The sequence below is a fragment of the Eretmochelys imbricata genome, chromosome 6 (assembly GCF_965152235.1).
Source record: "Eretmochelys imbricata isolate rEreImb1 chromosome 6, rEreImb1.hap1, whole genome shotgun sequence".
Classification (NCBI taxonomy): Eukaryota; Metazoa; Chordata; order Testudines; family Cheloniidae; genus Eretmochelys; species Eretmochelys imbricata.
The window spans coordinates 86,855,335-86,880,023 of NC_135577.1; the positions used below are offsets into that span (position 1 = coordinate 86,855,335).

A 24,689-nucleotide genomic window follows, 5' to 3' on the forward strand; every position below is an offset into this window, starting at 1 on the left:
ACTGAGTTATGTAAAACACACCGCTATTGCAATTCTATTTAGTTGGCAAGGTCAAATATTTTTACTTCATTCTCACCATTTAGGTATAATATAATGCACAAATTATGGAATCTCCTCTCAACAACACTGATGGCTTTTCTACATGGAGACAGTATGCAGCAAACCAGGGTGTGAATATATGCCACACCAGTTTGCCCAGTGCTAACTGGCCATGTGGATTCTGCTACTGTGTACTGAAAGTTCCACAGTGCACTCGAAGTACTACAGAAATTTTAGGGCATCATAGTATGGTCCACACAGCATGCTGTGCGATGTAGATTTACATCCTGGCTTGCCGAGCACTAAGTCTCCACGTAAACAAGCCCTATGGTGCCTAAAAGACAAACATTTAAGTATTAACTTTAATTGATAATATTATGGCAAATGACAGTTTTCTGCAAATAGCACTAAATTGATTGTTTTGTATCCTGAATTTTAGATTTAACGCTGAAGACAAAATTTCATGCTCAAATCAGTTTGGCCAACATAGCTTTTGTTGCTCTGCTATAGTTAAGGCTATACAGTAAGATTCCAGGATTGTCATTCCACGTGTCGCTCTGAAGCCTACAATGTCTGTTGAATCAGTGTAAAGCGATGGAACAGCTACAAGCATCGTTTAGGGCTCTTTTTGTTGTAAGCATCACCAGGTTCAATCATTACTGAGATTCACAATCTCTCTTTGTAATTTTAAAGTTCTCACCCATTTTTGGCTTTTTTACACTTTACAAAGTACACCAGTAAGACAGGTTTTATCTGGTAGTTATTTAACTTCTAAAGTGAATAATTAATTCCCATGCTTTACGTAGATTTTCCAAAGAAAACCCATCACATCTCGCTTGTACAAGCTGTGAAGTCATAGTCCTCAGTGACACCTGAAGCCTCTTTCCATTAACAAGAATGGGAGTGGCATGAATAAAAAAATGCAAAAAAAATGGTTTAATAATTACCTATGTCTTATCAGGTAGTATTTTGCTTCACTATTCCTAACTACATAGTCAAATAGATTGCTATACTAAGAAAGGTTTTACTTTTTTATATTTAAACCGATGTTTCGAGGAAGTAAAAAAAGACTTCCAAAATGAATGCATGAAGATGTGTCAGTGTAGGGACCATATCTTCCTAGGTATGTCGTGTGGTGTTTTAGGGGGAGGGAGGTTGTTCAACACATTACACAGTAAGGCTCCATTTCTGCTTTGGGCTCTACTACAATATAAATAGTGAATAAAGCTATTTTAATAATAATTACTGCATGTTTCAAGAACTATATTACTTCACTAACTAAACTACTGATAACATCAATGGATGTTCATATGAAATCCTCTTCATGAGACAGCTGTATACAACCTATTTTAAAATGGAAATGAATACACAGATAAAAAACACTACTACTTTTGGAAAAATATACTTGCTTTCAAATTTGCGGCCATCATACTGGAAAGCACTGAATGAGTCAGAATGGCTATCTGAACTGATCAAGTCACTGCTTCCTGCACTGGCAGGAGATGTCCATTCAGAAGGCACACCTGGATCATCTATAGGGCGCATTTGGCTCTGCTTGTTTAATATATCAGGAAGGTCTTTTGGAACTTCCAGGCTGCCAGGACTGCTCCCTCTTCTTGTCACATTCTATTAATTGAAGAATTATAAAGTATTTTACAATCTAATAACGTTTCCTTATTCACAACAAGCAAGTTATCACACATTTACAAATGTCAATATTCAGGGAAATAGTTCACAAATAACCAAATTTAAAATGTCTAATTATGAAGTATATAAATATTTTTTAAAAGTATATTTCTTTTTAGAAAATGCACTTTAGTTTATTGAAAGTATTCAAGTTACAATGTTTTGATTAGAAATTACCTCCTTTATTAAAATAATTCAAAAGTAATATTAAAAAATAATTGAACCCATTCTTCCAGTATTTACAGCTGTATCAAAAAAATGCTCAGTGCAGAGAATTCTAGGGCCTACATTTTGTGAGTGCCTAACTTGTGTGTGCAAAAAACCCAATGAGCCAATAATAAATGTGGATCTTGCACATACATATAACATTGTGCACACAAATCCCTTACCCACACTTGTGCATTGGGCTTTTTGCGCACCAAAAATAGGGAACAAACAAATGTGCATGCACTTCAAAAGACTGGGAATGAGGCCAATATGTGAAACATATTTGCTAAAACTAGAGAGACGCAAATAATATGGAGAGAGAATATTTTTAAAATTATCTCCAAAATACTAAACAAATTTTTTAACCTTAGATTTCTTTAAGTATTTGTGAGAAAAAACTCCATAAAACCTTGACAAATTTTGACTTGCAGCCTACAAAACTGAAAGCAAAATCTCAATATGCACCAAGACTCAAATCCTATGTATATCTTAATGCCCTAGACACGAAACATAATACTCAATATTCACTTGAATACCTTTTCAATGTATTGTGACAATGGAACCTACAGATCCTTCCTTATCCAGAAGAGACTAAAGTATGTGAGACCTTGTGTGTGTGTTCCTGGACTCTCACAACTGCCCTTTTAACAAGTTTTTATGAAACATCCTGAACTTTTCTATGAACTAAAAGTTAAGAGACTAAAGGTAACCGGTGAGAGGATTTTTTTGTTTTGTTTTTTAAACACTAGACCTGATCTGTTCTTTCCTTTGTCCTTTCCTTATTACTATCTGATCTTAAATTACAGGTTTCACTAGGTTGGTATAGTTTTCATGACGTAAGTTTGATGTTTCTTGTATCCCCAACTACTTGAATGGGGGTTCCAAAGAGGATGGCGCTAGGCTGTTCTCAGATGACAGAAAAGGAAAAAAGATCTCAAGTTGCAGTGGAGGAAGTTTAGGTTGGATATTAAGAAAAACTATTTCACTAGGAGGGTGGTGAAGCACTGGAATGGGTTACCTAGGGAGGTGGTGGAATCTCCATCCTTAGAGGTTTTTAAGGCCCGGCTTGACGAAGCCCTGGCTTGGATGATTTAGTTGGGGTTGGTCTTGCTTTAAGCAGGGGGTTGGACTAGATGATCTCCTGAGGTTTCTTCCAACCCTACTATTCTATGATTCTATGGATCTAACAATGTAACACTTGTTGGGCTAACGATCTGGACCTTGCCTGACATTCCCTTTATGAATCTGCCATAAGGTCAAGGGGGAATTCCATCCAGCAACTGGGTCTCACTTCCTCATTCCAGCTGACCTCAATAGGGACCACAACTTTCTATAACACTGAGGTAAGAGCCATGTTTGCTGCCTGAACTGATAACAGGTACAGTCAACATGTTTGACCCCCTACTTATAAAAGAAAGTTTTTTCCTTTTCCTCACTCATCTGTCCTCTGTGTCTATTTCTGTTTTGTTTGAGTAAACTGATTTACCAAAAACACAGAATGAGTTTATGACGTTGATATAATCCAGTTAACATTTTCCATTTTATAATAAGGGTTCATTTGATTTTATGAATAGAAGGTTATTCATTCCTTAGTAACAACACATGATGTTCAACTTTGAATCATATAGAGCAGGGGTGGCCAACCTGTGGCTCCGGAGCCACATGTGGCTCTCCAGATATTAACATGCGGCTCCTTGTATAGGCACTGACTCTGGGGCTGGAGCTACGGGTGCCAACTTTCCAACGTGCTGGAGGGTGCTCACTGCTCAGCCCCTGGCTCTGCCCACACTCCACTCCCCCCTCCCCAAGCCCTCGCTCCTCCCCGCTCCCCCCAAAGCCTCCTGCATGCCACAAAACAGCTGATTGGGAGGTGTAGGGAGGAAGGGGGAGGCGCTGATCAGCAGGGCTGCCAGGGGGTGGGAGGCACTGGGAGCAGGGTGTGGGGAGCTAATGGGGGGGCTGCTGACATATTACTGTGGCTCTTTGGCAACGTACATTGGTAAATTCTGGCTCCTTCTCCGGCTCAGGTTGGCCACCCCGATATAGAGAAAGAACCAGATCCTTTCTAAGAATGGAGGTGCATAAGTAACATCTGAGTCAAATGATTTTGAATGGTGTAATTAAAAAAAAGACATCTTAAATACACACAGAGAATGGCCAAAAATTCAGTGGTTTTGGAATTGAATAATGGAACATGGCAACAAGATAAAGGATTGGCAATTTGTTCTATACATGCTGTAGGCTGTATTGGGACTATGCAATATACTGTGCACCAACAGTTAAAATCTGATAAACATGGGATGTACCTTTGAAGGCAAAAAGAACCAGCATTTGAACAGATATTTAAGGCAAATCACCTGCCACTTATCTATCATTCATCAGATATGAAGATAAATCAATCCAAACGAACTACATGGAAATTGTTCCTCTTTTACCCCATACTATTAAGGAGCCCGACTACTCTTTGCAAACTTTATATGTGAGCAAACCTTAGAACGGCATTGGATACATCCACCACCTACTGAAAAGGAATTTGCTAGCCACACAAAATTGGAGTGATCAGTAAGTCTGAAATAATAATAAATTTAAATTGCTTCCCATTCTGTCTCTTCGTTGACAGAAAAACTTGCAATAAAATAGTAATTTTATATTTTTCCTTTCCCATCGCTGTCAATTAATAAAACATTTATCTTCTCCAATCAGCTGCCTCTTTTCATAATTCTTCAGTGACAACTCAATCCAATGCTTGTAATACAGAACTGCCTACATGATTATGAATGAGGACATCTCAAACATTGCATTACTGATCAAAGATGACAAGAGTGAAAAAGTCAGGCTCTAGAGCAGAAAGCTATTGATACAAAAATATATTGATAAGAAGTGAAATGAAAAGAAGTGAAGGCAAACTATATACCATTTAAAAATATTTAGTCTTCTAGATTGTGCCAGTGAATACACCTTCACAGAACAATATAGAATATCACACTGTGTATGTTAATACACACATTCAGGCTTTGATCGTGCAAACACTTATGCATACAAGTAACTGTGCCCAGGATTAGTGCCATTCAACTGGAAGAGACGATGCAACAGAATACTCATTTGCGTGAAGTGACATATATTGTTTGCAGAATCAATAATAATAAATAATGAAGAATTTTAGCATAAAAGAGTGTGTGTGCATATTATGTCACTGCCCCTTAGATTGTAAACTCTGTTTTTTAAGTCATGGTGTGTGACATAATATGCATGCAACATGACTTAAAAAACAGGATTTACAATCTAATGGGCAGTGATTTTCATATAATTTATTTCTGGTTCTTAAATCCAGAATAAAATATTTCTGTAACTTGAACAATAATTTTATAAATGTGTTTGCATATTGTTTTTACATGTAAAAAAGTCGTAAAAGCTTACCAATGCACTACCACTGCGGAGTCTCTCAGCTATAAACTCATCCATGAGGTCAGGAACATTTGTATTGCTACTGCCAGTATCGCTAGCAAGAGGGTGCAGCTTTTGACTCATGTCCTCTCTATTGGCTAAAAGCAAATGAATGACTACATATAGTAAGGGATACTTTTAAAAATACATTTTAGAAAACAGAAGTCAAATCAAGAAACCTAGTCAGTAAAAAAAATTACTACCCAAACATGCATTTATGAGTTTTCTCCTCTTGAATAGGTTCAATTTTAAGAATTAGTAAATCTCCTTTTTCCTCCCCACTAAGCAGGTGTTAGTCAATTTCCACTATAACCTTAAAGAGCAAGAAAGCTTACAGATAAGCACTACTCAAAGTTGTTAATGCTTGCTTTAAGGATACAGCATACACCCCTCCTCCCTTCCTCCACATTACCCTCCCCCCCAAAAAAAACCCTAGGAATTTTTATTATTTCTAATGAGGAACAATGTTGGTGAAGAAAGTACACTAGATAAAGAAATATGATAAATGTCAATGTAGTACTGTATACAGTTAGTATACTTGCAAATAAAATGTTATGTAACAAAAATAATGTATGGTGCAACATGGAATACAAACTCAAAAAACTCTTTAAATGGTCAGTGATTTATGAACAATTAATTAATTGCTATATTTTTTAGTTTCCACATTATTTAGAATTACGTTGCCTTAATTATACTATGAATGTTATACCTAATTATAGCATTTTAGCCTTTAAGGAGCAATTTGTTCAAGTTCATATTCCTACATAAAAATTATCCCTCAGGAGACTACAATGAAACTTCTTATATGAATTTACCATAAGACCTTCATATCAAAATTTCAAATAAAATGATATTTTGGAATCATTTGTGTCTCAATACTTTTGCAAATGTAAACAGTTTCTCTTGGAGAAACTACATAAAATATGTTAAAACAAATGATACAGAAATAATCTTTTTTTCTGAGACATTATGATAATAGTACCACTGCCCAGACTGTTGTGCTACGCCTAAAAGACTGCCCTCAGGTGGCATTAACATCTCAATGCAGGATGCATGACAGAACATTCTGTTAATCATGCTAGCATAACAGTGTAAAAAGGAAAACCTACCTTACTGCTGAAAGTTAATTTATTGTTCATTTAAGGTTATTTAAGATGTAAACTAAGATGATGAATATTATAATGATAGCCTTGTTCTGTCTGATCGATCAAGTCCACAGAGGTCCCATATTCAGCTGACAGAAGACTACCATGAGACCTTTATGCACATCCATGATCCCAAGAAAAAGAAAGCAATGATAGAGATTGCCAAGATGTAACTGCATCCACTTCAGTGAATGCATACAGAAAGGCCTAAAGCAGGTTTTGAAATGGTTCAAACAAAAAATTACTAAAGCCATGTCGGATTGTTCTAATGAAGCCATCCAAATAAGAGGAAATTTCTCTGTTTTACTTAATGTTAAAAATATTCTGTATGCGTTACATAACTGATTAAAAGCCAGGTCTCAACTTCAAAGCCTAATTTTGGGAGAATTTTTTGTTTTGGAGGAGAGGAGGAAGAAAACATACTAAATGAACTAGCAATTTTAATAGCTCAGTTTAACTGGCTGACAGCAGAGTCTTTTTTCCCAGACAGACAAACTATAGGTACCAGGACTTACTATTCCACTAGAAATAAAAAAAAAAAATATCTGAAAGCCATACAGTAGGCTGAATTTCAAAGCCCTCTAGCGTAGGCTATGATACAGGGAGACTTGCATTTGATCCCTTGGTAGGTCATTTACTGTCTCTTCCTCTTCCCTAACTTGATGGTCTTCAGCAGCAAAGAGGTTCAACTAAGTATCTTTAAAAGGGAAATTAGTAATTTAAAGTACATAAACATAACTTATGCTGGGAAAAATTTCAGCTTGCTAAAGGCGCATGCATAACCAAACAGGGAAAGCAGTGATCATCCCAAAGCCTTTTGATTGCTTATAAGAGCTTGCTTCAGTTGCATTAAGCCAAACTGGTGCTGCCTTTCTCCTTTTGCACTGTGCACACTGTTAGTGCTCACCTGCAGCTTTCCTTCCAAAATAGCCCATTACATGAGTGTACAGATCCCTCAGTGGAGCCTCTGCTGGTATTCTGTTCTGCCTCTGTGGGGAAACATTTGCCTTCGGCTTCGAAAGAGCATGTACAACAGTTTTATAAACACCACCCAGGGAGCCCTGTTGTGGTCCTGACTCCTGACCTGATGACCTAGGTGCACTACGATTATGCAACTGATTAGCTGCAATACCTTCTTTCTGCAACACGGGTGTTCGAGCTTCTGTGGATTCCTTAGTCTGTTTACTACTAACTGAAGCTGCATTGGCTGCATCTAGAGGTCTATACATTCCTGGTCTGACTAGCTCCAAGACCGCAGATGAGCCGGTGCTTGTGCTGCTGCTGCTGCTGCTACCGCTACTACTACCACTACTGAAGCCACCGAGTTTGCGAAGTCTTGCCCTCCAGGGGGCCTCTTTGTTTTCTAAAGGGTTATAAAATTGAACAGATTCAGTGGATGGTCTAAAAGTAACATGAACGCTATTTCGTTTCTTAGCCGTTATTTTCATAATTTTGGCCTTATGGGTTACTGTTTCAGATATACTCCTTTTAGTTGGTAAAAGTTTGCCTGGAGCATGAGGCATTTCAGGGTTAACTGGTGCTTTAGGTAGAACTTTCTTTGCATGCATAACACGTGTGTTGGTTATTTTTTCGTTAAACTGGGCACTTCTAGGCTTCTCAGCTAAAGCTAGTTCCACAGCTATATCTACATCAACTTCAGTGGCTGTTTGTCTGTACAGGTATCGCTTTCTTCCTTTGTTATCAGGGCTACTTGACCCATACTCAAATAAGCTTTCATTTGGTTTATCAATATTTAATTGTTTGGCTTTTTCGATCGCTTGATTTCTTGTAAAATTCTCTACCTGGGTAGGTGCAATGTTACTTATAAAGCCACTTTGGTTTTGTTCTAGTTGTAGTTCTACATGTTCAGCTCTTTCGGCAACAGTGTTGCTACCTGCACATTTCACAGTCTGATCTCTATGCTCTAATTCATCCAGTTGTAAACTATCATTTCTATTTTCTGTTGTATTGACTTCAGGAGGAGAAGCCTCAAATTTATCTATCTCATAGTGACTGCAAGGTTCTTCTTTTTCCTTAAGATATTCTCTCAGAGAGGAAAGAAGATCATCTTCACCTTCAAGGTCAACATACTGGCTTTGTTCAAAAGATGTATTTGCAAGATCTACCGGCCCTATCAAATGACAGAGATGGTCATAAATACTATCCCCAACTTCCAAGGAGGACTCTCTGCTATTCGTATCAGTAATATGACCTTCAGTGGATCTATATATTGAAGAGGTCTCAGTGGAACTCTGTAAGCTTGGCGCATGATGGGATGAACTGTCAATGACAGGAACTGCACCTTTGGCTCGTTCAACTGTGAATGGTTCCAGGATGTCAGACGTGCTGCTACTTCTTGGCAGTGGCTGTTCCTCATTCAGTGCACCAAAAACTTCGCTTGGAGGGTCCTCGCTCTGTGAAAAATGTCTGACTCGAGATGGACGTGGAAGAATTTGAACATCATCAATGTCTGTAGAAAAAAATTATAGGTAATGTGCACAAGGTAAGTCTATACAGATTATTATTATTATTTTTATTCACTGCTATATCCTAATTATAGGCTTTTAAACAAAAGCCCAGAAGAGCACAGAGCCTTTTTTCTTAAGTACAAAGATATTTTATCCAATATTAAATGTTGTTAAAAATACATACACAATATTCACTACAGAATATGTTATAAATGAGTTAGACCATCAGAACACAGTTTAAACGTTAACATGCATGGAAATGGACAGTGAGATCATGGAACATTTGGAAGTACAGTTAAAGCTAGAGCTGTGCCAATAAGTTAAATAATTTAAGCAAAATTATTTTAACTAACGTTCAAAAGAGAAAAAGGTACTTGTAATATTAATTATCTCAACAACAGAACTCTTCATGGATTTAAACTCTTGAGAAATATATAATTCAAGAGGAGAACATGGCAGTTATCTGGAAAAATAAGAATGTTCAGTACACATGAGTGACACCTAATATTTATCAGTCTAGGAATTTTTTTTAATCTAACACGTAATGCATACACAAAGGCTTAAGTTTTAAAAAGAGAAGATGTGGACGAGTTTGGGTCTCTGGGACGCACATGTACAAATGAAGCACAAGTTAACCAACTTAATTCTTTATTGTTAAAAGGACATTTCCTAATATTTCTAGTCTTCAAGAATGCAAAACTAAAAGGGATATCTGTTATCTATGTATCAGTTATTACCACATTAACTGTTAAAAGATCCCATTTTGGGAAGCCAAAAAAAATAGACCAGGACCGGTACCAGACCAAAAGACAAAACAAAAAAACTTCCTTCGAAAAACAAAAAAAACAAAACACCACCACCACCACCACAAAACCCTTCCCGCTCCCAGAAACCAAAAACAAACAAACAAAAAAACCAAACCCCCTAACAAAACTGTTTTATCAATTAAATTTAAACTTTGTGAGAGTTACCAAACCTAATGACCTAGAAACTGAAAGCTTACATCCACAGAACAGTTAATACAGTTAAACAGTATACAAGAAAAACTATCTTTAACGGTGAAAGGAGAAAGCACTCTATGCCCGTTCAATTATTAGTTCTTGGCCCCATTGCTGAGCCTGCTAATAAAGTGAAAGTTAGTACTAACTGAAGTGCAGGGCTGCTGCAGGTCCAATATATATCCCCGAGCAAATGGGCAGAGATCACACCAATTCATTTCACATAATCCATTGAATTGAGAAACTATAAGTTCATCCCTCAAATTTCCTAAAAATCTAAAGGAAACGCTAACATTACAACATATATACTATGAAATCAGCAAGGTAAGATACAGAAAAATGGATAACAGCAAGTCTGTTGCAGATGCTCAGATAGTATCAGTTTCCTGATAGGAATGACAGCTATTCGAGGCAGTATTTTTAATGGAATGTGTAACAGAGTTTTATTATAAAAATATCTGCCTCATTTTTGTTAGAATCACTCACTTCCTGGTTATGTTGTTTAATTGTAGATTCTTTTTAAAAGCCAGAAACAATATTAACGAGGTTGAAGGAACACCATTAAGGTTACATGATCATAAAAATGGAGGAATTATTAAGGTTAAATTAATTAAAACAGTCATCTTCAGGACTGCAATGGTTTATTTGAAACCAGGATATATTCCACCCCAAAATTTAACAAGAGAGAATCTGACATGTTACTGCCAGATTAACCATCCTATGTTAAAGAAAGTGGGCTGGCTTCACTTTAACATTTTCTGAATTACTAGTTCCTAGTCACTTAAAACGATGACAGCAACATTTAGTTAAGACTGAGGCTGAAAAGACAGTCACCTTTTCAGTAACTGGTGTTCTTCGAGATGCATTGCTCATGTCTATTCCACAATAGGTGTGTGTGCTTGCCACATGTACCGGTGCTGGAAGTTTTTCTTCTAGCAGTACCCGTAGGGGGGAGCGCCCCCCCTCTCCGTGACCCCTGGAGTGGAACCTGCCTGGCAGGGTTTAAGGGGAGCTGCGCACTCCTCCCACCCTCAGTTCCTTCTTGCCAGACAACTCCGACAGAGGGGAAGAAGGGTGGGATGTGGAATAGACAAAAGCAACACATCTCGAAAAACACCAGTTACAGAAAAGCTAACTAACTGTCTTTTCTTCAAGTGATTGCTCATGTGTATTCCACAATAGATGATTCCAAGCTATATCTGTTGGAGGTGGGTAGGAGTTCACAAGTTCCCAGGATGGAGGACAGCCCTGCCGAACCCAGCGTCATCCCTGGTTTGGGGGACGATCACATAGTCCGAGGTGAACGTGTGAACGGAAGACCACATGGTGGCCCTACAAATCTCCTGGATGGGGACGTGGGCCATCAAGGCAGCCGATGAGGCCTGCGCCCAAGTCGCGTGTGCCCTCACAATAGGTGGCTGGTGGACACCCACCAGCTCATAGCAGGAAATGGGCTGACCCCTTGCGCACTCAGCCGAGGTGACAAACAGTTGCGAGGAGTCTCTGAACGGCTTGGTCCGCTCGAGTTAGAAAGCCAGAGCCTGCTGCACATCAAGCGTGTGGAGACAGCGCTCCTCATTGGACACGTGAGGCTTGGGGCAGAGGACCGGTAGAAAAATGTCCTGACCCATGTGGTAGGCGGAGACCACCTTCGGGAGGAACGCAGGGCGTGGGCGGAGCTGGACCTGGTCCTGAGAGAGCAGGTCCGGGCGGAGCGACAACAGCCACAGCGGAGCTACCGCCAGGCCTGTGAAGGTCCCGTACCAATGCTGCCTGGGCCATGCCAGGGCAATCAGGAGGACCCAGGCCTTGTCCATCTTTATCTTCTCCAGGACCCTGCTGATTAGACGGAATGGGGGAAAAGGTGTAGAGAAGCCGGCCTGACCAGGACAGGAGAAAGGCGTCGGAGATAGCGCCCCTCCCCAGACCCCTTCTGGAGCAGAACAGGGGGCATCACTGGTTCTGCCGAGTCGCGAATAGGTCCACCGGGGAGCTCCCCACCTTCGGAAGAGCCGGTGGGCCACTTCTGGGTGGAGGGACCACTCGTGTTGCGAGGAAAAGTCCCTGCTCAAGCAATCCACCCTCTCATTTCGGGTGCCTGGTAGGTGGAAGACCTTCAGGTGGATGTTATGGGCTATAGAGAAGTCCCACAGCCTGAGGGCTTCGTGGCAGAGGGCAGAAAATTGGGCCCCGCCTTACCTGTTGACATAGAACATCGAGGCAGTGTTGTCCTTGAGGACCCTGACTACCTTGCCCTCCAGGTGCAAGCGGAAGGCCATGCACGCCAGCCGCACCACCCTGAGCTCCTTGACATTTATATGTAGGGTCAGGTCTTGAGCCGACCACAGGCCTTGGGTCTGAAAGTTCCCCACATGGGCCCCCCAACCTAGGTCCGATGCATCGGACACCAGCTCCAACAACGGTGCCCTGTCCCTGAATGGGACCCCTTGGAGCATGTTGTTTGGGGCGGACCACCACCGTAGAGAGGTGATCAGAGTCCAGCATGGTGAGGACCTTATCCATCCTGTCCGTGGCCTGGGAGAAATTTGAGGCCAACCAGACCTGGAGGGGGCCTCATCCTGAGTCTGGCATGATGGACAACGTACTTGCACGCCGACATGTGACCCAAAAGTTGCAGGCAAACCCTGGCTGTTGTCACTGGGAACCTTGTGACCAAGTCGATGAGACCTTTCAGGGACTCGAATCTGTCTGGTGGGAGAGAGGCGCTGGCCGACACTGCGTCCAGGAGTGCCCCGATAAACTCTATGCATTGGACTGGGACTAACGTGGACCTGGTGTTGTTTACCAACAGGCCCAAGGTGCACGTGGACAGGAGGAGCACCACGTGATCCCTCACCTGCGACCGGGAGGTGCCCTTGACAAGCCAATTGTCCAGATAGAGAAATATCTGGACCCCACACCGTCTGAGGTAGGCCGCTACCACCGACATGCATTTTGTAAACACCCTGGGGGGCAGTGGACAGACCAACCGGGAGGACCGTGAATTGGTAATGATTCTGTCCCACCACGAAACGGAGGAAGCACCTGTGCCCCTCGAATATGTGGCTGTGGAAGTACGCGTCCTGGAGATCGAGGGCAGCATACCAGTCCCTGGGATCCAGGGAGGGGATGATGGAGGCCAGGGAGACCTCACGGACCTTGAGTTTCACAATATACTGGTTCAGACCTCGCAGGTCCAGGATAGGCCTGAGCCCCACTTCAGCTTTCGAGGTAAGAAAATAAAAGGAGCAATACCCCTTGCCCACGAACTTCTCGGGCATCACCTCTATCGCTTCTAGTCCTAGGAGCTGCCCCACCTCCTGCTTGAGCAGAGCTTCGTGCGAGGGGTCCCCCAAGAGGGACAGGAGTCGGGGGTGGTTGGGCGGGGAGGAAGTAAACTGGAGGGTGTAACCCTGGGAGATGGTGTTGAGGACCCATCAGTCCGAGGTTAGCTGCAACCATTCTGGGAGGAAAGCACACAACCGGCTGGAGAAGGGTAGCTTTATTAGAGGTGGATCTTTGGCGAGGACTGGCAGGGTGCCCACGAGCATCCCGTCAAAAATGCCTTTTCCCCACCTGCTTGCCCTTGGAGGACCCAGGCTGGGGGGCAGGCCGAGACTGCCTCTGAGGGCATCTCTTACAGTCCCGCTGCTTCTTATGGGTGGCCTCGTACTTCGGGAGGGTGGCCTGTGCAGGAGTCTGCTGCGGCTTGAACTTAGGTTTTGCCGGAGCCGGGACAGAGAGGCCCAGAGTCTGGAGGGTCATGCGGGGGTCCTTCAAGCCATGCAGCCTTGTATCTGTTTCCTCCGCAAACAGAGCCTTCCCATCAAATGGGAGATCCTGCATGGAAGATTGCGCCTCGCTGGACAGCCCAGAGAGCAGGAGCCATGTTGCCCGTCTCACGGACACCACGGAGGCCATTGTTCATGCAGCCGAGGCTGCCTGCAGGGACGCCCTAGCGGCTGCTACCCCTTCCTCCACTAGCGCCCTGAATTCCTTCCTATCATGCTCCTAGAGGGAGTCCTTAAACTTGGGCAGAGAGCCCCACAGATTGAATTGGTACCGGCCCAGGAGAGCCTGATGGTTTGACACTTGTAACTGGAAGCTTGAAGATGAATAAATTTTCCTTCTGAAAGAGTCCAGTCTCCGAGAGTCTTTGTTCTTTGGGGTCGGGGCTGGCTGACCCTGCCATTCCCTATGGTTGACTGACTCGACCACCAGGGAGTTGGGCGCCAGGTGGGTATACAGGTACTCATGTCCCTTAGTGGATACAAAGTACTTGTGTTCCGCCTTTTTAGAGATGGGGGCCAAAGAGGCCAGTGTTTGCCACAGGGCATTTGAAATCTTAGCCACCCTTCATGGAGAGGCAAGACCACCCTGTCCGATGCGGACAACATGTTAAACAGGAAGTCTGAGGATTCCTCCATCTCCTCGGCTTGGAGGCTTGCTGCCACCCTCTTTAAGAGTTCTTAGTAGGCCCTGAAGTCCTCCTGCGGGGCCGCAATCACCTCCTCTGGGCAGGGCGCAGGAGGCTGGTGCAGTGCTGGGGGTGTCGGCTGGCACTGGAGGGTCCATCCTCTGGTTGGACTCCAGGCATGGTGCCAAGGATGTACATCCCACTGACTCCTTTCTCAGGGGTCTGGAGAGGGAGGCCAATGGTGCTTCTGATGCTCCGGCCACCGAGCGAGCTCCCACCCGGGGCTGCGCCAGAGGCCACGGTGCCCACTGGTACCATTGGGCCGGCCACGACGCTCTGTGCCACTGCATCTGCTGTGGCACCGCCAGGGCAGGCTGTTCGGGTTGGCTGGTCTGGCCCATTGAAGGACGGCTACGAATGGAAAGCGGGATAGCGTAAGATCTGCTGCTATCTCTGGACCGGGAGGAGCGGCAGTGCTGGGATCTATGGTGGCCATGGGACCGCGATATCGACGTGGAGAACCAGTACGGACGGTAACAGCTGCTCCGCGAACAGCCTCGATGGGCGGACCCGCAACGGCGAGACGCCGGCAATCGACACCCAGGGCTGCGGTGCCTTGGCGGAGACTTGGAGTGGGAGTCCGAGCAGGAACGGCATCGACGACTGTGCCGTGACCGACTGCGGTACCCTCTCCGAGGATCATTGGCGATGTCCGCCGCGGCCCCGTCGATATTCGCTCCTTGAGGACAAGTGGTGCCGAGAGTTCCGGCCGGACAGAACCCCGCCAGACAGTCTAGTCGGTGTCGAGGGCGATCCACATGGACTCTGCCCCAAGTGGTGAATGGTGTCGGGAATGTTCCCTCAACCGAGGCCAGTACCAGGCCAGAGACGACTGCCGAGATCCCAGTGGCAGCTTGCCTCTGGAACGTGGGGCCAATATCGGTGGTGCTCCGGGCACCGGCATGGTCCCTTTCTCTTTTGGTCTGAGGCTTAAACGACTTGCAAATCTTCCACCTTTCGCTGATATGGGTTTCTCCCAAACAGCGCAAACACTTCTTGGCATAGAACGCCTACAAGAGCCACACAACTAAACAGCTAACTAACTACAGATACTAACACTGAATGATGAACAGTTCTGGGGACAAACTACAGCAAAGCTGGAGCAGAGCAGTTCCGATGCACCTTCACTGGCGGCAAGAAGGAACTGAGGCTGCGGGGAGCGCGCAGCTCCCCTTATACCACGCCAGGCAGGCGCCACTCCAGGCTTCGCGGGGGGCGTTCCCCCCTACAGGTACTGCTATAGGAAAAACTTCCAGCACTGGTGCACGTGGCAAGCACGCACACCTATTGTGGAATACACATGAGCAATCACTCGAAGAAGTTACCTTACAAACCTCCAGTTTAAGAGCTTGTATGCAGAGCAATTTAACCTTTGAGCTGAAATTTCGTTTGTTATTCAACCACAGGTGAATATTTTGGAGAAGTTAGATACACTTCCATGTAGCCATTTCTGAGATATACGAGTGTGTCCATTTGTGGGGTGGTGGTGGAAAAAGAAAGTAGGTATTTTCATGCTAAAAGTAATTACGGGGGAGGGGTGGGAGAAGAGGGTGTGGCTGTGATAAATTTGTTTTTATTAAAAAAATTCTATCATGGGCTTAATACTTTGGGGCAGATCTAGAACCCACTGACATCAATGGGCATCTTCAATTACTTCAATGGATTTTGGATTAGGCAATTCATGAGAAGAAGCAGGGGGCAAATTAGAAAAAGGTTTATTGGTACTCATCCAAGCTCTGCTCTGTCCACAAAATAAGCTGCACCCACTTGAGTGACTAAAATGAGATTCCCCTCACAGGAGAGGGTGCAGTTCTTCATAATATGCTCACCTTACTTCTTTCTTCCCCACTTTGATTAGCAGTGCATTAGTTAATGATAATAAAAATATCAACATCTTTAAGTACCTGAGTTAACACCTTATTGAGATGAAGCAATAGTCTCAGGTTTCAGTGGGGGAGGTCTAGGTTGGATATTAGGAAAAACTATTTCACTAGGAGGGTGGTGAAGCATTGGAATGGGTTATCAAGGGAGGAGATGGAATCTCCATCCTTTGAGGTTTTTAAGGCCCGGTTTGACAAAGCCCTGGCTGGGATGATTTAGTTGGGGATTGGTCCTGCTTTGAGCAGGGGGCTGGACTGGATGACCTCCTGAGGTCTCTTCGAACCCTAATCTTTTATGATTCTATGTTCAGAAACAAAGTTATGGTTTCCTAGCAACTGTAATTCATCTTTGTTGCACACTGGCATAAATTCAATTTTGGACACTATTTATTCAGGGGAGGAGGGTGCGTTTCTTATTAATTGCATTGCAGAAACACCTACTTGGGCTTTGAATCAAGTGGTGTACAAAACATACACAAAAATACAGGTTTAACCCTTCCTAAGATTGACCCAGGATTGACCCGTTCCTAAGATTCTGGGAGGGGGGTGCTGCAGGACAGGGAGAGTCTGTAGTTAGGCAAAGGAAGGAAAGGCTGCAACTCAGGGCTCTTAGATGCGCCAGTGTGACCCAATCACATCTCTCCTTCCTCTGACCTCCCTATCCCCATCTGCTGGGCCCACCCATTGCTGCATGCTGAGAGACAGGACAAGACGACTACTTCATAGCAGCTGGTGGGGTGCATGAAGGAATAGGCACATAGCCATGCTCAGAGATCAAACAGCAGCAGATGGGCAAAAAGCAGGAGATTTTCCACAAAAATTTATGAGGAGAGGTCCAGCTTCAATATCTACAGAAGGGTCACAGAAGTCAGGGAAGGCTTGTTCAGAGGGTGGAGAGAAAGAAGCAGATTTTTTGGCTCTCATCTATCATCTTAGAGCTCTTAAAGACAAATATTTTCATTCTGAAGATTTCTAGGATTGACTGTATGATATATAAGAAAATATAAAACATGCGCAGAGATAGGATTGAATTATAGTCACTGAGATTATAAAATATAGATTTGTCTACATTTCAATTCTCAGTCATAATATTGTTTCATCAGAGTTTTGCACTGAACTTGGAGGAAAGCTGTAAAGGCACAATATTAAGCATCTCCCTCTGCTCCTCCCTACTCTCTCAATTTATGGCTTCCTTTGCCTCTTCATCCCAATCCGTGGAAAATTTCCCAATTCCTATTCAGTAAGCCTGTTCTCTGCCCAACACCTTCAAATCCATTTCTTCCAGGCATCTTTGCTTCCTTTGCTTCATCAATAACATTGCCTCACTCTCCCTTCTCTGAAGTGTCCTGTATGTTTTAGTTACCACAGTGTGTCCCAAATGGTTATGGAGCCATGTACAATTATTTTAAAAGATTCTAATTTAAAATTTTTCTTTGATAGAAGACTGCAGATATGCCTCCAAAGAAAGTAGACTGTACTAATCACATTTCTAACTACAAGGATCAATTTGCAAATCCTCATTTTTATTTTGTGGATTAAATTTGGAAAGTTTACTGCTATTCTATTCATGGAGCTATAGCACAATTTAGAAGCACCTGAAAGGTGTAGAAATGACAGACTTGTATTCAATAACTACAACCATAATAAAAAAAAAGTGTCCTATATGTAAAAAGAAAAGGAGTACTTGTGGCACCTTAGAGACTAACCAATTTATTTGAGCATGAGCTTTCGTGAGCTACAGCTCACTTCATCGGATGCATACCGTGGAAACTGCAGCAGACTTTATATACACACAGAGAATATGAAACAATACCTCCTCCCAGCAGGACAGGTCTGCTGTTACTCTGAAACCTGTCCTATATGTATAATCCAGAGTAAACTCGAGATTCAGATGTTCAGTTTTTGCCACAAGTCTGTCAGCTGACTGACTTTCAAAGAGAAATGTCACATTTTCCCCCACCAGAAAAAGTGAGATCTCAGACGCTGGATTGGAGCTAGTCATTTTCTTTCTGAAAGCTAGTGTATTACAGTGCACATGCAGCAAAGGTTTTGGATTTCTTTCTTTTGAGCCTTCTTAACTAGTGGACTCTGGCTGGTGGTCAACTACTTTTTTCCTTAAGTGTGGATTTTCAAAGGACTGAAAGTGAGTTGGGTGGCTAACTCTCACACAATATGAACAGGATTGGCACCCAATTCCCTTAGAGTCCTTTGAAAATCTTAAACTCAAAGTCCAGTGGTGCTGAAAGCCAGTTTTGATAAAAAGATTACTAACATTCTAATATGCACCCTTGTGAACAAGGGGGCGGAAGAGCTGTCACAGCCAATTTAGCCAGTCTCACCTTCTGTTATGTAGAAGTAAGGCATGGTGGACAGCCAGATCAGGCCCTGATTGCTTTTCCACTCTGTGCTCAGGCACTTGGGCAAGGAAAGCCCGGAGAAAAAGATGGTCATATGCATTTGAGCTGACATTTGAAGAATGCAGAGATACCGGAAACGTCTGGGCTATTTAGGAGCAATCATGACGACCCACGCTCTGTCATGCTTCATCTTTCTCAGTGCTCATAGTAAGAGTGGGACAGGTGGAGAGTGGTACATCAGCTGCCGTGATGCAGTAGAAAGGTCTTCCCTTTGGGGCCTTTACTCTGGGTTTCCCTAAAGCAATAGCTACTACATTTCGTGTTGTCCTGAATTGTAAACAAGTCACATGTCAGGGTCCGCATTGCTGGAATGTCGATTGAACCAGACAGTTCTGTAGTTCCAATTCTTGATTCCCAGATAGGAATCTGCTGAGGCTGTCCACAAGCATATTGTGTATCCCTGAAAAGTGCACTGCTGATAGAATGATGTGGTGACTGATTCACCAATTTCACAGGTTGATGGCTGGTATACAAATTGATGGCTGGGTTGGATTTCACGCTGCCTTGCTTGTTGATATAGAATACTGCCATCATATTATTTGACTGTACTTGAACATGTCCTGTTTTTATGTTCTTTTTATGGAAGAAACCTTTCGCAAACTGAGGACTGCTTACAAGTCCAAAATGTTTAGACATCTGTAGAGTTCATATGTCTCATGCATGCTGTGTGTTCACCCAGATGAGTGCCCCATCTCAACAAGCATGTTTCTGTGATGATTATTTTCTCACATGGAGGGGAAATGAATGGGAGTCCCATACACACAGTTGATAACTGTTTATTTCCACCAATTTAGTGAGTCTCACGCTCTCTGGAAGATAGATTCATGTTTTTCCATGCTCTCTCTGCTTGGGACATATACTATATTGAGCCAGACTTATAGGCTGTGAAGTTGAAGCCTTGAAAACTTTGTTACATATGCACAGGCAGCCAAGTGGCTTAAGAGACTAAGCTCTGCTGTCAACTCTGGAACTCCACTATGGCGAGAGGCGGAAGTGGAGTCGACGGGGGAGTGGCAGCCGTCGATCCCACACTGCGAGGACGCGAAGTAAGTGATTCTAAGTCGATGTAAGGTATGTCGACTTCAGCTATGCTATTCTCATAGCTGAAGTTGCGTATCTTAGATCGATCCTCCCCCCCCAGTGTAGACCAGGCCTAAGACATGACCCAACCAATGTCTGTGAACTGGCTTGAAGCTTTGCGACTAGTGCCTTCATGATCAGGAGTCTGTCCTTTGGGAGATATGTCCTGACTCTGATAGAGTTCAGTGATGACAGAACTTTATCAGAGCATCTATGTAGGGACCAACATGGATTTCTCTTTGTTTACACAGATGCCCAGTGATTGCAGCAGCTTGAGAAGAGCTGTTGTTGCTGAATGGACCTCTTGATGAGATCTTCATGTCAACAGCCAATCATTGAGGTATGGAAAGATAGAAATTCTGTTGTGTTAGAGGTGAGCTGCCACAACTGACATCACCTTTGTAAACACCCTTGGGGTTGTAAGAAATCCAAAAGAAGCACCTTGTAGGGATAGTGTTTTGGACCAGAGTTGATAGCAACTCTGAGAAATTTCTTGTATGCTGGGTGGATATCTATATAAAAATAGGGATCTCATGTTGAGAACTGTGAACCAATCTCCTTTGTTTAATGGAGAGAACTGTTGCTGCCAACATTCCCATTCCGAAATGTACTGCTCGAATGTAGACAGTGAGTCACCATAGATCTAGGATAGGTTTCCATTCTCCCCTTTTTTGGGGGGGGGGGCGGGGGGGAAGAGGGGAAAATCAGGAATCTTGAATAGAACCCTTTTCCTTGCTATTGAGGAGTGTACGGTTCCCAGATGCAGAAGGAACCTTTTTCCTGAATGAGCATCTCCTCATGTCAGTGGTCGCTGAAGAGAAAAAGAGGGCTGGACATTGTAAAGGGGGAAGGGAGAGGAACTGTATCATGTATCCCGCATGAACAATGTCGAGGACCCATCTGTTGGATGTTTGATCCACCAGTTGTTGAAGAAATAGACTAGATGGCCTCCAAATCGGGTATAGGAAGACAAGTTTAGCAGCAGACTTGGTTCACAGCTCTAGACAATCTTGTCATAATTGTTTCCTTATAGATGGCTGGGTTCCAAAGGTGAAAGCAAGAGGAGCAGTCTGTCTAGTTCTTTGCAGCCTCTGACACTGCCTTGGAGGCTCATAAGTTCTGCGGTGGAAAAATGGTTGGGAAGTAGATCTTTGCTTGTATGATTGCAGCCTACGGAATTCTCTCTTGGGTGCTGGTGTATAAACCCCAAGCAAACGGTGAGCACCTACTGTTATTCACACCTTGTCAACTGTTTGAAATGGGCCATCCTGATTATCACTACAAAAGCTTTTTTTCCCTCTTGCTGACAACAGCCCACCTTAATCGACTGGTCTCGTTAAGAGTTGGCATGGCATCTCCCATTTTTGCATGTTCTCTGTATATATCTATAGCTATATATCTTCTTACTGTATTTTCCGCTGCGCATGCATCTGATGAAGCTGGCTTTAGCCCACGAAAGCTTGTGCTCAAATAAATTTTTTAGTCTCTAAGGTGCCACAAGTACTCCTCGTTCTTTCTGCTGATACAGACTACCACTCTGAAACCTATAATTTTTTTGCTAAGCGTAGGGACTTCTGTCTTCTCACTAATGAGACTGCTCTCCTCAAAGGGCAAGCCCTCTACCGTGGATTGGACCTCTCCCAGGAACCCAGAGGACTGAAGCCACAATGCTCTCCCCATGACCACTGCCATGGCCATTGAATGGGAGGCTGTGTCAGCTACAGCAAGTGCAGTCTGCGGTGATGATCTCGCAATCAGCTTTTCTTCCTCGATAAGCACTTCAAACTGTCCACTAAATTCCTGTGGGAGTTGATCTGAAATTCTGTGCATTTCTTATAGTTACAAACTTGAATTTGGCCATTCTGATAGTTTGTTATTCTGAATTGCAGGCTAGTGGAGGAAAAGACTTTTCTACTGAACAAGTCCAAACGCTTAGCCTCTTTATCAGAATGGGTTAATTTTGGCTGGTGTCTGTTCCTTTCTGACGCTGCCTGGTCCACCAAATTTTGGAGTCGAGTGAGTAAATAAAAATTCTGCTCCCTTAGCACCAATATTCATGCTTTCTGAGATCTAAAGGAAGCCCATTAGATTCTGGACTCTCAACACCAGGACTGCATTGGCATGCTGGTGGAGGAGGAGATATCCTTTCACCAATGTCTGAGTCATCAGATAAAAAAGTTGGATTATGTTCCATGAGCGGTGCTGATGGTACTGTATGCTTCATAGTATCTCTTCTTGTAAAGTGTACCAGAGACCAAATCTCTGCATACACTGACAATACTGTTGGTTTAGCCACACCTTGATTAGTAGAAGGTCTAGTGGAAGGACTTCCCCCATTGTGCCACTCCTGGACAGATCAAGTCAGAATATCTCTAGAGATGGTAGGGCCTGAAAGAATGGGCAAAACTTAGAATCCTGCACGATGAGGATGTCTTGAGCACTGTATTTTTCTCTCAATGAGGGGGGAAATGAGTGCTCCTCTCCACCTGCACCATCAGAGTCAGCTTAGTGAGAGCTCTTGGCAACAAGGACTCCTAAGTCAAAAATCCTGGTACCGTCTGTGCTGGCTGTGGCCAATAGTCTTCTTTCAACAGTGCCTTGGACAGTAGCGGGGTAGCCGATGGTGCCAGTTTCAAAGCAGTCTTGCTTTTCAGAGCCATGGTTTTAGTGCTATGCTCTGAAAGTGCTGTGGTACCATCGCCAAGGACTTATAAAAAGGGCTTTCCTTCTTAGGAGAGAGCTCAAATGGAGATTTATCCCTCTTCTTATGATAGGATCTTCCCTCATGTTTCTGCTTAAGAGGCTGCGGAGGACTTATTCCCACCTTTCTTGGTAGCTGTAGTGTAGTCTACAGAGCCTGGAGGAGCATTGTCCCCCCCAAGGGCTTCTTCTGGGTCTGGTCCATTAGGACTCTCTTCAGTCGGTAGGTACTCATGTACCTTGCAGGTTCTTGGAGGAAAGCATTGGCAAATTGAACTCTTGGAGTAAACATGAGCTTCTCCAACGGAGTAGACTGGTCGTGGTTGTCACTGAACTGGGAAGGATCAGCGACAAAAGATGTAGTTCTTAAAGCCCAGGATTCTGGGGGGGAATATTGCCAAATTTAGCAACACTGTATAAGCTATTACCCTAAGGAAACTAATAAATATTTACAGATAAAATCACTGAAGGAAGCAAGTGCTGGACCCTGGAGCATTCTGTTTCACACTATGGGCAGTAGAAAGGAACTGGAGAGGTGATCGGTCCATGCTGCCATTTATACCCTTGGTCTGAAGCACCAGGAAGATGACTGTGCAGATGCAGAACAACAGCCATTGCTATAAAAAATTTTCTGGTCTCAGATGCATTGAATGCATGTGCACCCCACAGTACAAATAGGAACCATTGCTCAAAGAACACTCCACCCCCAATTTGGAAGACATTTGAAGGTGAGGTGAAAGAACAAGGAAGAAGCAGACACAACATTATTGGTATGAGATGATGAGGGACTGGAACCAGCTGACTGAAGCCTGTGAAGAGGTATAAAAACTGCCATCTGAGCACACAAACCATAACAGAGGGGTCATTCTTTGGTTGGGAGCCAAAGGTAACAAAACAGGGAGAAACTGTTCCTTAGCAGAAATAAGCTTTCCAGCTCACTGCTGATAATGTAAGCTAGGTCCCCCGGCTCTGGGGTCAGAATCAGAGCCAATGCCGGGGGGTGGATAGACTGACCAGATGTTTGGTATGGCTACTGGCTCCAGTGTCCACTCAGCTGCAAAAGTGGGATCGCTTGTGGCTTTAGTCATCTGCAACTCTCCTCCTACAGAATTTAGCATTATAAGGCTCTCTCAGTAGATATTGTAGTTGCCTAATCTCGTCAGATACTCTTCATACTAGCAGTATATGGCATTTGCCACATGCATCTGGGTTGGCAGTTTTAGAGGCATGGGAGAATGCACATGGTATGGAACTCAGGGACAGAGAGAAGCAGTGGCCAGGTAGTGAAGGCAGACAATGAGCTTTCAACATAGGTTTATGTATAGCTATACTTTCCAATCCAGTTCAATTGGCTCTGGTTACACCATTGGGTAGTTTTCTCCCACACCGTTAGAAACCTATACCAAGGCCTATGACGATATTTTACGTCAATAAATTGAAGCCTGCTTCAGACCACCCTCACATGGTAGAAATTAGAACAAGTGAGGTTCTTAGGAAAGGTTTTGAGTCCCTGCCAGTCCCATTTAATACAAAAATAGGCGATCTTACCTTTAGGGAAATTTATTCACCATCTACCCTGCACAAAGGGGCAGTCATGAAAGCAGTATTTTTCTAGCTTATCTAGCTGTGCATTCTGAAATGTATTCAGTCTTATGAACATGCTAAGGATTCGGAACAAGCACATGTGAAAAGAATACTAGAAGAAAAAAGTGTAATGGGATGTGAAATCCCTGTTCACTCAGATTATCTTTAAATTTTGGCCTCTATTCATTGCTATTACTTACCATAACATGGACCTGCTAATATACGTGTTTCCTGTAAGACCTTACAAAAATTAAGGTTGTATGAAGAGTGAATCACTATAAATACAGCCTCTATAAGATTCTTTCCAAAAGTATTAAAGAATTAGCAACCCCAGTGGGAGAACAGTTCAGGGATGCTAAGATGCTCTTCTACATGGACTGGCTGTAGTCAACAGCCTAAACTGACAGAACGCAGAAGGTTAATGGTATTGGCCTGGGCATCTATGCTGCAACATTAAAGTTTAACATCCTCTCAAGAGCAGGCCAAGTTGCTGCTTCCTTATCCTATCAGGTAAAGAGATTTAGAGCTTTCATGCCAGATTTTAAATGTGGTGCCCATTCAGGT

General features: G+C 43.4%; 1 protein-coding gene across 5 annotated transcripts in view; it reads right to left on the bottom strand.

Annotated features, from left to right (window-relative positions):
* The window catches only part of RALGAPA1 (Ral GTPase activating protein catalytic subunit alpha 1), a 238,597-nt gene that overhangs the window by 143,574 nt on the left and 70,334 nt on the right, over nt 1–24,689 (bottom strand). For 3 of the 5 annotated variants that reach the window (XM_077819057.1, XM_077819058.1, XM_077819059.1), the window contains exons 17-19: nt 7,429–8,991; nt 5,350–5,474; nt 1,449–1,665 (exon numbers count right to left, since the gene is read on the bottom strand). In XM_077819057.1, the coding sequence (XP_077675183.1) occupies nt 1,449–1,665; nt 5,350–5,474; nt 7,429–8,991 (1,905 nt within the window). The remainder of the gene's footprint in view (nt 1–1,448; nt 1,666–5,349; nt 5,475–7,428; nt 8,992–24,689) is intronic. The other 2 variants (XM_077819060.1, XM_077819062.1) reach the window with 1 other exon arrangement.